Source organism: Hylobates moloch, unplaced genomic scaffold (genome assembly GCF_009828535.3).
Source record: "Hylobates moloch isolate HMO894 unplaced genomic scaffold, HMol_V3 SCAFFOLD_11, whole genome shotgun sequence".
NCBI classification, from domain to species: Eukaryota; Metazoa; Chordata; class Mammalia; order Primates; family Hylobatidae; genus Hylobates; species Hylobates moloch.
The window spans coordinates 103,421,780-103,433,384 of NW_026652286.1; the positions used below are offsets into that span (position 1 = coordinate 103,421,780).

The 11,605-nt window shown below is 43.0% G+C and overlaps 1 protein-coding gene across 1 annotated transcript in view; it reads left to right on the forward strand.

Annotated features, from left to right (window-relative positions):
* Positions 1 to 7,698, forward strand: part of LOC116477494 (uncharacterized protein C11orf44-like) — a 42,775-nt gene extending 35,077 nt beyond the window's left edge. The window contains 2 exon segments of the mRNA XM_032168173.1: positions 6,696 to 6,802; positions 7,647 to 7,698. Coding sequence (XP_032024064.1) covers positions 6,696 to 6,802; positions 7,647 to 7,698 — 159 coding nt within the window.
* Positions 7,699 to 11,605: the final 3,907 nt, after the last annotated feature.

An 11,605-nucleotide genomic window follows, 5' to 3' on the forward strand; every position in this document is an offset into this window, starting at 1 on the left:
TCAACACCTAGGTTATGCAAGAACAAATGTCTCATGGAAAAGTAAAAATGTATCCAACCAATCAACTGTTTGGTCTATGTGATGCCAAGTAATCCAAGGGAAACTACTGTTTAACCTCAGTCTCTGGTTGCAGTGGCAGTAAGTCGGCACTGTCCTGATGCCTGGCACATCTGACACATCACTCAGCATAGCAGCAACATCTGGCTCCACGCAATTCTTGTGGGCAATTTTGCAGTCACCACAGACAGTGTAGACTCATAATTAACTTGTCAACACTCCCCACCAGGAATTTCCACTGGTCCTGGAGGGCCTAGCTCAGGGTGTGAGCCATAGCGCAGGAAGAGTTTCTGGTCCTGACTCCTGGAACCAAGCCTGGCGGTTGTGGTGGGTGAGTGTGCTGGGACCAAGTCTGCGTCCACTGCTTTTCTGTATACTTTCAACTCTGCAGAGTTCTCCTTAGAAGGAATCTATTGTTGGTTGTTTAAAGGCTGCTACTATAGACCTATTACAGGGAGAACCCATACTCAAAGCCAGTGAAAGCTGACAACACTGGTCTTATGTGTAAGTACTTTGATTTTGTAAGTAACTAGCATGCTTCACTGCATGTTGAAATACATGGGTGCTCCCCACCTGGGCTTTCTAAGGTCTTCCACTCACTTGAGAGTTGGATGCCACATCTGTCTCCTTTTTACAATGACCTTTGGCTCTGACTGTCCCCCAGCATTGAGATGATGCATGGAAAGCCCACTTACTACTCAGCCCTTGATATATAGCAAGCTCCAAATAAATGGTAGATAAATACAACAATTACAACCATCCCCACAGTGTGATAATTGTATCAGTGAAGGCTTCACCAGTCTAGGAATTACCTTCTGTTTGGGTTTCTTATGAATAGTCAGGTCCAAACTGCAGCACTGATTGGAATTATCAGGGAAGGAAGAGGTGTTGGCTTCCCTGGTGTGGCCAGCAGTCATGGAATCAGCTGTCAGTAGTGCTCCAGGAAGGGAGTCGGTGCCTTCCAGATATGACAGGGATTGGTGATCCCTCTTGTTTTCTTTATCAGTTCTAAGTCATTCACTAGAAAGCTTGAAGAAATCCAAAGCTAGAAGATTTTATGGGTAGTAGTTGATAGTTCCTAGTTTTTCCCATTTGAAAAAATTTAGTTAGAGGAATAATCATTCCTCATTTTGTTTATGACTTGGTGCCTCTGGTGTTGTGCAGTGAAAGACAGGAAAGACAGAAGACACAGTTCCTATGATCAGAAGTTTACCATCTAGTTGGATAAAGAAGGCATTCCTACATAAAACACAATAGCTACAGGAAAAGATTTTCAAAACTTCCCAGGCACTACCCCAAAGGATTCACAGATTTAGTGCAATTCCTATCAAAATACCAATGATGTTTTCTGCACAAATGGAAAAATCTACCCTAAAATTCATAAGGAATCTCAAGGGACCCCAAATAGCCAAAATAATCTTGAAAAATAAGAATAAAGTTGGAGGACTTATTCTTCTGATTTTAAAACTTTCTACAAAGATATAGGAATCAAAACAAATTGAAAGTGGTACAAAGATGGACATATATACCAATGGAATAGAATAGAGAGCTCAGAAATAAATTCTTGCATATATGATCAGGTGACATTAAACAAGGGTACCAAAACCACTCAATGAGGAAAGAAAAGTCTTCTCAACAAATAATATCGGGAACACTGGATACATGCAAAATAATGAAGTTGGACCCTTACCTAGCACCATATACACGAATTAATTCAAAATAGATCAAAGACCTAAATTTAAGAGCTAAAAATAGAAAACTCTTAGAAGAGAATATAGGGGAAAGGATTCATGACATTGGACATGGCGATGATTTTTAAAGGTATGAAACTACAAGCATAGTCAACAAAAGAAAAAAATAGGTAAGTTGGATTTATTAAAATCAATAAATTTTGCACATCAAAGAACATGATCAACAGAGTGAAGAGACACTCTTCCCCCATGGAATAGAGGAAAATAGGCAAATCATATATCTGATAGGAGATTAATATCCGGAAAATATTAAAAAAAAAACTCTTACAACTCAATGACAAAAACAACCCAATTAAAAAATGGACAAAGGATTTGAGTAGACGTTTCTCCAAAGATTATACAGATGGCTAAGAAGCACATCAACAGATGTTCAGCATCACTCATCATTAGAGAATTGCAAGTCAAAACCACAATTACACAAAGTCATTAGAATAGCTATTATCAAAAATAAAAACAAAACAAACAAGTATTAGCAAGGATATGGAGAAATTAGAACCCTTGTGCATTGCTGCTCAGAATGTAAAATGGTGCAGTGCTATGGAAAACAGTATGGCAGGCCCTCAAAAAATTAAACAGAATTATCATGTGATCCAGCAAATGTACTTCTGAGCATACACCCAAAGAATTGAAAGCAGGAACTCCAGCAGGTATTTGTACATCAATGTTCATTGCAGTGTTTTATTCACAATAGGCAAAAGGCAGAAACGACCCAAACGTCCATTGATGGATGAATGGATAAACAAAGTGTGGCAGGCACATACATGGGATATTACTCAGCCTTAAATGACAATGAGATTCTGATACATGGTGCCTCCTGGATGAACCTAAAGATACTACGCTAAGTGAAATAAGCCAGACACAATTGAACAAGCATTACATGATTCCATTATATGCGGGGCTGGAGGAAAGGAAGAGTGGAAAACTGCTGTTAAATAGGTAAGGAGTTCAGTGTGGGAGGATGAAATGGTTCTGCAGGTGGATGGTGGTGATGTTTGCACAACCGTGTACATGTATTTAATGCCACCGATCTGTACACTTAAAATGGTTAAAAATGTCAAAGTTTATGTTACATTTCTTTTACCACAATTTAAAAAAATTTCCCGAGAAATCCAAATGACAAAAGTGATCAGTCTGGGGAAAATGGGAATGGACGGCTCCCTGGGGGAGCAGGGTCTTCAGGGAAGTCATGACCGCAGAGGGAAGACCTGGGGGTGCTTGTCAAAGGCTCACAGTCAGCTCTGCATCAGCTTGTGTGTGGACAGCGCAGGGAGGCCTGGTCTGGCAAGGGCAGCAGGTGTTGGGGCTCTGGGCGAATGACGCTGGGTGAACATGGGGCGGTGGCAAGGAGTCTGCAGGAGGAGGAGGGCTGGCTAGTGGGGCTGGGACAGAGCCCAGACAGGTCAGTGGGAGCGGCTGCGTGCTGCTGTGTTATCAGAACAATCTGGGAGAGAGACAGCAAGGGAGGAAGACTGGGGGAATGGCTGGGACCTGTGGCAGCAGCCCAGGCCCGAGGTATCAGGGCAGGTAGTGGTAACAGTGGGGACGGGAGGCCCTGGCAAGCCTTGGCAGTCAGGCATGATTCCCATATTGTCTTCCTGGTCACCAGTGGATGCCCGGATCCTGTGCCTTGGGAAGGGCAGGGTTGAAACACCACCACCCTCTTCTTTTTGCAACTTTTCTGTTCTTCTTGTGGGCTCCTTTTGAGTTAGGTGTGTACGAGGAATAGACTTTAGGGTTAATCTGGGGAGTTTCTTCAAGTGATTCTCTCATATAGTAAATGAGGAAGTTGGGTTAGATGACAGCTACAGCTCTTTCCTGCTTTTAAACACTGTGATTCATTTACTTGATTGATAATCGCTCAGTTCTTTCCATGTGTCAGGCACTGCGTGAGCTCATAGCTCATACAACAATGACCAAGAGGACAAGCATCTGCTCTCATGTGGCCACCTCTCCTGCCTTTGTGCCATCCCCGTTAAATGAACTCATGTGTGCCATGGTTCCTGGCTCATGCCTGGAGAGAGTAGTTGCTACACATGGTACCTACTGTGCTCACTGCTTCTCCTGGCTCTAGGTCCCACATCAACTCATCCTTCATCACATTATCACTTCTCATGTGTGCTGTTTGCTCACACACCTTTCCTTTCTGTTTTCAGTTGTTATAATGCTAAGTCCAGATCACCAGCAGACACTGCCACTGCATAGCCTTGAGCTCACCAGGCTTGAAGCAGGCCTGACATTGCTTAGCAACTGTGAAAATAGCTTCAGCAGGCCCCACGGGACGCTCGAGAACCTCATCTCTGGGGTGTGTGGGAACGGAAGAGCTTCAGTTGAAATAAAGATGCAAACAAACTGAATTGGTCCCCAGACATCACGCTTCACATTGCCTGACACTCAGCGGGATGAGATACTTGTGTCCTGCTCTCTCAAGCACCAAGTACGCAGTCAGGCCTGGAGAATCTGCAAGTTGTCTCTTAGGGATACACACACAGCTTCACGCACAGACACACAATGATGTGCAAATCCAGGTGCACATGCATACCCTGTTTGGGCTGACTTCCTATTCCATCAGTCTCATGGAGTCAGGTTGCTGTTTGCATGTCAGAGCCCATGGGTCATCGTGAGTGTTTGGATTAGTGAATGAGGACAAAAGTGGCTTCTGTCAGAGATGTTATGCAATTACATGTGATGGATGCTCGCTTCCCTCCCTGGTTCTTCTCCACTGCGCAAACTTTGTAATAGGTGGTAAGGTTCAAAACCCTTAAAGGCCAAATGCCACACCAAATGGGGAGGTAGGGTGGGTGTTAAGGAACTAATTTCTCTCTCTGCATCAGCTGGTGCTTCTGGTTTGCTTCTGGAGATGCCTTAGGTGCTCAGTCCCTGTGAAAGGAAAGACTTTAAGGTGATGGAAAGAGACGTTTCAGCAGGAGAGCTATGCTGAGGAATTTTCTGCTATATCAAGAGTAGAAACAGGGCTGAGTGAGTGATTTGGTGACCTCATGAGGGTTGCCGCCCCCTGAGGCCCCCAGCTGTGGAAGATGATATGATCAGGAGAATGGCACATTGCCCTGACTTCCGGGTCTATAGAGGTCCAGTCTCCACCTCTGATTGATGATTCGTCACAGCAGGAAAGAGTGAGGTTGGCTGGGCTCACGTCTTGCAGAATGGCATTGCAGGCCCTGGGTCAAGTGGCCTGGGACTGAATTTTGGTTCTACCGCTTACTGGCTGTGTGGCCAAGGCAAGCCTTAGTATGTAAAATGAGACTGATGATAGATCACAGGGGAGGCAAGAGACATTATGGGGCTGTATGCATATGGTTAAAAGACCAGACTCAAGCCAGCAATGACTTCTGTCACTATAACTTATACCCAACATGGTGTAAGTTTCTCATGTCCCTGGACTCGACAGCCAGCTCACCTCAAGTGCTTCTGCCTGGCCAGGTGTCACTGGCTCTCCCGTTGCTTGGTCTTCATGGCTTTACTGCTGCTTGATCACATCCTGTCTTTGGGCAGATTCTTTAATTCCCCCTCCTTATTCCCCTTGGCTTCCTTCACACCTCCTTGCCCCAATTCTCTTGGCATCAAGTTACCTCTGTTTTCCTGAGCTTGTAGTTGACTCCTAGATTATTAGAAAATTACCTACATAGAACTTTATAAGATAACTTAATATTGCAAGGTTTTAAAAAAATATTGACCCAATTCATATGAGCTTAGACTTAGTGCTTCTACTTCCCCAATCATTTATCTTAGTCTTGGGGCTGGATTAGAGCCAGGATGCTTTGCTTCCAATCTTCTGACATTTTCCTCCTATGGAACTGAGGTGAGAATTAGGGTGACCCTGCATGTGTTGTGAGCCAGAGCTAACCCAGGATAAGTCTGGAATGAAACAGGGTCTGTAGAAATGGCTGTCTCCACATTCTTACCTTTAATTCACTCTGTATTTCACTCCAGTTTGGCTTCCACTGTCACCAGTTTACTGAAATAGTTTTTGCTATAGGCAATAATTATGTTGCCTTCCCCTATGAACATTATTTGTCTTTTTTCTATTCTATTTTTAATATCAACTTATATCTATTCAAAGCAGAAGGTATATCTAATTATTCAAAATCTTTGTGGCTGATATAAGCATTAGAAAAAGAATGCATAGTTAATAATAGTGAGTATGGGCAGTTTCACAGATTAATTTACTTTCTGGAAATCTAGAATCTCTAGAATGTATTAAAGTTATAAAGAGGTTAAATTAACTCATTTTATTTTGGTAAGAACACTTAACGTGAGATCTTTCCACTTGAAAAGTTTAATGTGCACAATACAGTATTGTTAACTAAGGACAATATTGCACAACAGATCTGTAGAACTTATGCATCTTGCATAATGAAACTTCATACCCACTGAACAGCAATTCCTATTTTGGCTAAATGTAACCATATTAAAATACTTGACATTGTCTTTGGTCATGAAGCGTAAATGTATAATGGTAGACACATTTTAATCCTTATTCAGGAATGATATTTAAACAAAACTCTCACTCAGTAAGATATACATGACCGCATGTTAGGAAAATCACATTCTAAATTTTATAGAACACTCTCAGGTGATGTTAACAGATTAAAAACATAAGGAGAACCAATGCCGTCTTATACATCTTTAAGCTGGGAAGTTTCTCAAGTAGTGGAGTCATATTCAGGAAGTAATATTTAAAATATAAACTCTTAATTGCAATCGCTTCTCTGTTAAGTCCATCTCTTTCAGATTCTTCAGTTAAAAGCAATACTCTAAAAATCAACTCTAAAATCTTAGCTTGCAATGTTTTGATTTTTTCCTGAATTTTGAAATTTTTAAAGTGCTATTACATGTCTTATTAGTGAAATAAATTAAACATATTCTCAGGAGACTACAACTCAGGAGCAGCTGGATGAGATGGAAGAGATCCCCAGAGACAGCCAGGGTGGGAGGCAGGACTTCCACGCCCTCTCCTGTCCCACTGCCTCCCCACGGTGCGCTCACCAACCTGGAAGCCCACGCCACTCATCTTTCACCTCCCTTGTCCACGATGGGGTTTTGAGCTCCGCTGACCATTCCTTCCTTCTTGGAATGCTCTGTTGAATTCTGGGACTCCACACTCTCGTGATTTGCCTCCTATGTCTCTGGCCATTCATTTCCTCAGTATTCTTTGAGGGATCTTTTCCTTCTGCCCAATCTTTAATGTTAAGGTCCCTCAGGTTTTGATCCTAGACCACCTTTTCTTCCTACTCTACTTCCATCTGGGAGATCTCAACCACTTTCGGGCCTTCAAATACTCTCTGAAGATGATGACTCCTGGTCATTCATCTCTAGATAAGCCTTGTCTTCTGACCTCCACACTCTCACATGCAGCTCCTGTTGGCTGTGTCAGCCCCCTCAGTTCCATCCACCTCTCTCCCTCCTCAGCCCTACTCCTTTGTCCCTCACCTGGACAACTATGATGGCCTCTAAGACGCCTCCCTGCCTCTACTCTGATGTCTTCTGCACTCAACTGCTCCAGTGATTGTTTATCAATGCAAATCAGAGTCTGTCATTCACCTGTGTAGAACCCTACAGTTGTGCATCGTTCTTAGGGTCAAGTCTAATGTTATTAACACGGCCTGGCAGGCCCTGAATGATCTGACTCCTACTCATTGCTCGGGTGCTTTGGCTTTCTTTCAGTTTCTTCAATTTACCAAGTTTCTATCCATCTCACATTCCATTTCCTCACCAGGTGTGCCCTTTAATATAGTCATGAGTGCCATGAACTTTTCCTTTGTGGCACTTGTCACACTTGCCACTAGATAATTATTTGTTCTTTATTTTAATTTTTTTCAGAGACAGAGTGTTGCTCTGTTGTCCAGGCTGGAGAGCAATGGTGCCATCATAGCTCACTGCAGCCTTGACCTCCTGGGCTCAAGCGATCCTCCCACCTCAGCCTCCTGAGTAGCTGGGACTACAGGTGTGCACAACCACACCTGGCCAATTATTTGTTTATTGTCCATCTCTCCAGTGAAATGGTCCTGAAAGTTAGGTATCATGTTTTGTTTAACTCTTTATCCTTATCCTTAATGCTGGGCACTGTTTTATTTGACTCAATAAAGACTTCTTGAATGACTGAATAAACCAGTGAGGGAAGAAGGAGTTTCAGGAGGGGGAGATCCTGACATTGAGCTTTTGCCTGAACCTTGAAGGTGTTTGTTCAGATTGGTGCCTGGGAATAGAAGTGATGCCCAACTTTCTGCCAGATGTAGATCTTAGACTCCCACAGAGGGGACCGTCTGTATCAAGGTCTCCAGGTGGTCCAGAGGACAGCATTGTGTATACAAAAGCCCAGTGACAACAACTCTATGAGCCTCTGGGCTTTCCTGTTGGGATCAACAGAGGGAAAATTGTGACCTTTTATTGTTTTGACACGTAATCAGGTCGTAGTATAATGCTGTGAAAAGAGATGAGTTTGGGCTCAAGCAACAGATAAACCTCATTTGGATCCTGACCCAACAAGCTAATAGCTTGTAAAATCAGGCTAATTATTTAACCTCTCTGAGCCTATTTTATAGGGCTGTTGTGAGGATTAAATAAATAATCCATGTTAAATGCTCTGCTCAGTGTTTGGTACCTAGAAAGAGCTGCCTAATTGTTGCTGTTGTTGTTGCTGTTAATATTATTCGTTGTCCCAGCTCTCTAATAACAAATGATTTGAGTAGGCTGCTTCCTTTAGCTGTAAGATTATCATCTTTTTGGGGACAAGATGACCTCTGCAGTCTCTCCAGCTCTAGGATTCAATGACCAGAGGACTTTTAGATCTCCCCCATGCTGGAACTCTTTGAAGCATTTCCATGGGAAAGGAAAGAATCACTTCTCTTTGCAGCCATGCTCAAATGGATTGTCCTGGAAGATAAGCAAAGATGACACATGTAGGAGAGTTCAGTCTGGCTCAGACCTTCCTGGAATCTGGCACTTTTGGGTGGGACAAGAGACAGATGTTCCATGACAGCCAACATCTTGTACTTCAGACTTTCTGGGAATCATGGCAGGAGAGGAACCAGAAGAGCAGGATGACTTGAACTTATTTTCTTGGAAAGACTATTTTGTTGGCAAGACTCATCCCTGGCCTCATAAATGGACTGGAGGCTAATGGACTAGGAAGAACTGCTCTTGAGCCGCTCCCTCCCTGCTGGTCAGGTCCAAGAACATTGCCTCCAAGAGCATGGACCCTGGCCCCAACCCACACTTCCCTTCCCCTGAGGTTGCAGGCTGCCTTTCTGCCCCTTTGGTGATCTGCCATTAATCTGATACATGTGTAATTTGAATCCATTTGGATGAAATTGTAGAGGAGGAAAAGAAGAGAATGCAGAAAGGAACGCTAAGTAGCACGGGCAAAGAAAAGAGGCGTCTTATGCAATAGATAGGCCTCTATCCAACTGAGTGACAGAAACCCTAAATTACAGTAGTTTAATCAAAGTTAAGATTTATTGGTATCTCACATTAAATTGTAGGGAGGCAGATGAGAGTTGTAATTGTGACTCTGCAATCATTAGTGACTGCCCTTGTTCTATACCACTCCTCTGCCATCTTCAATATTTCTATTTTGTGGTCCAAGACAGTGGCTACAATTTTTGTCATTACATCTGCATTCTAGCCAGCTGGAAAAAGAAAGAAAAGGGGAGGGGAAGGGCACATGCCTTCTCTTTAAGGACACGTCCCAGAAATTGAACACATTGCTTCAACTTATATCCCACTGGCCAGTACTTAGTCACGTGGCTACATCTAGCTGTAGAGACACTGGAAAATATGTCTTTATTTCAAGGGCTGTGTGGTCAGTTAATTTTTATATGGTTCCACTATTTTTTAAAAAGGCAAGAACAGGTATCAGAAGACAATTAGCAATCTCTGCCTCCCTTGGAAACAAGAGTGGATATTACAGAATGATGTCATAAAAATTGCCACAGTCAGCCTTGGGTGTAATCTCTAGAGCCAGGCAGCAAGAGCCGATTGGAATCTTATTCCGACCAGATGCTAGCTGGGCAATGCTGGGCACATTGCTTAATCTCCCTGAACTTCAGTTTTCTGTTCTGTAAATAATGGTAATAACAATGACTTCCAAGAATTGTAAACAGAACGAAATGAGTGATGTGTGTAGAGTGCTTCGTGCCCTTTTTGTATGTAGTCATGGGCCAACAGTAAATATTGAGGATAACTCTGTTTTGGATGCACAGCCTCCCTGAGGATGCTCTTTTCTTCAGGATTTCTAGTATCATCATTCTTGTGACTATTACCCACACCCTTCAGAAAAGCCATCATTTTCTCCTAGATTAATCTCTTTCTTGAATTTTGAATTCCCCTAAAAGCCAAAACCTCCATTCTGTCAGGGCAGAACAGAGCCCTGATGTTTCTAAAGAAATAACTTACAACCAGAAAGTATCAGTAAATTCCCTTTTCCACGTTGCTTCATTCTCTCAAGCATGCATGAAATTTAGCCTTAATAAGTGGGTATTGTCCACTTACTAATAACTGCTTATGAAAACCACATCTGGGGCCTGCATAGAGCCCCAAGAACAGCTCCAACCTCCCCTTCACCTTCTCCTCCACCTGCTACTTAACAGCCAAAGTCTGTGCTTCTCCAAGAGGACTGTAGGAACCGTTATCATTGTAGGAAAGGAGCCTGTCTAGGCTGCTTCTTCCAACTCCATCCCAGTAATGAACCTGACCCTAAGATGCAAGGCGTCTAATCGCTTGAACCCGCTTGAACATATCTGCTGGACTGACGTCTTCTGCAGTCTGTGGATCCTGCGCATGGGCTGCATGTGCTGCTGGATGGAGGCAGGGCCATGCCCTGAGTGTTTTCTTCATGTGGCACCAGTAGTGTTGTGTGTGATATCTGATAAAATTGAAGAATAGCTAATGATATTTGACATTTGTTCAGAGTTTTGCAGTTCACAAAACATTTTCATATGTCAGTAAAAATAGCAACGATAATACTAACCATGTATTGAATATGTATATTAAGTACTGTGTGTACGTAATCTCAAAATTTTACATCAAGTATTACTGAGACTATTATATACCAGTTTTACAGATGGGTAAATTGAGGTTCAGACAGTGGCCTCTCCAAGGACACAAACTCATAGAGGCAACTTTTGAAAGAGGCAAACTTGGGACACTATGCATATTCCTGACTCTGGTATAAACTTTTTGCCTCCGAAGGAAGCTAACTAAGTAGAAGCAAGAAGAGGACAGATCTGGGCCAAATGAATGTTAGGAAGCACTTTAGAACCACAGCTGAATGGTTGCTGTAGGAAGCTTCTGCAGGCTCTGAGCAGCTCAGGAGCTACTCATTCTCTTGCCTTCTCTAGGCTTCTTTCTGAGCTGGGGTTTGGAGTTTGCTGGCTAGAAGGGGTTGGAGAGAGAGAGGCCCCCTTCAATAGGACAGTGCCTAGCTCAGCATGATTGGTCACTTGAGTTTAGAGCTTTGCAAACACTGTTTCACTGATTTCTCACAGCATTCTTGCAAGGCGGATATTACTATTTTACAAATGAGGAAACTGAGGCTCTCAGAGGTGAATGCTCAAGGATGCTTAGCTGATTCGTGGTAGACCCAGGATTTGTGTCCTGGCAAATTAGTCAGATTCTGCCCATGCATTTAATTACTGCACTAAATGCAAATAAAGTTCTTACCACCGTGAATCGCCAGGTGAAAAGCTAGGGGACGGGAATATAGCAAGCACTCAATAACTTGTAATTATTATCTTATCAACAGAATTTCAGCTCATTGCAGGCAGGGACTGACCATTTTG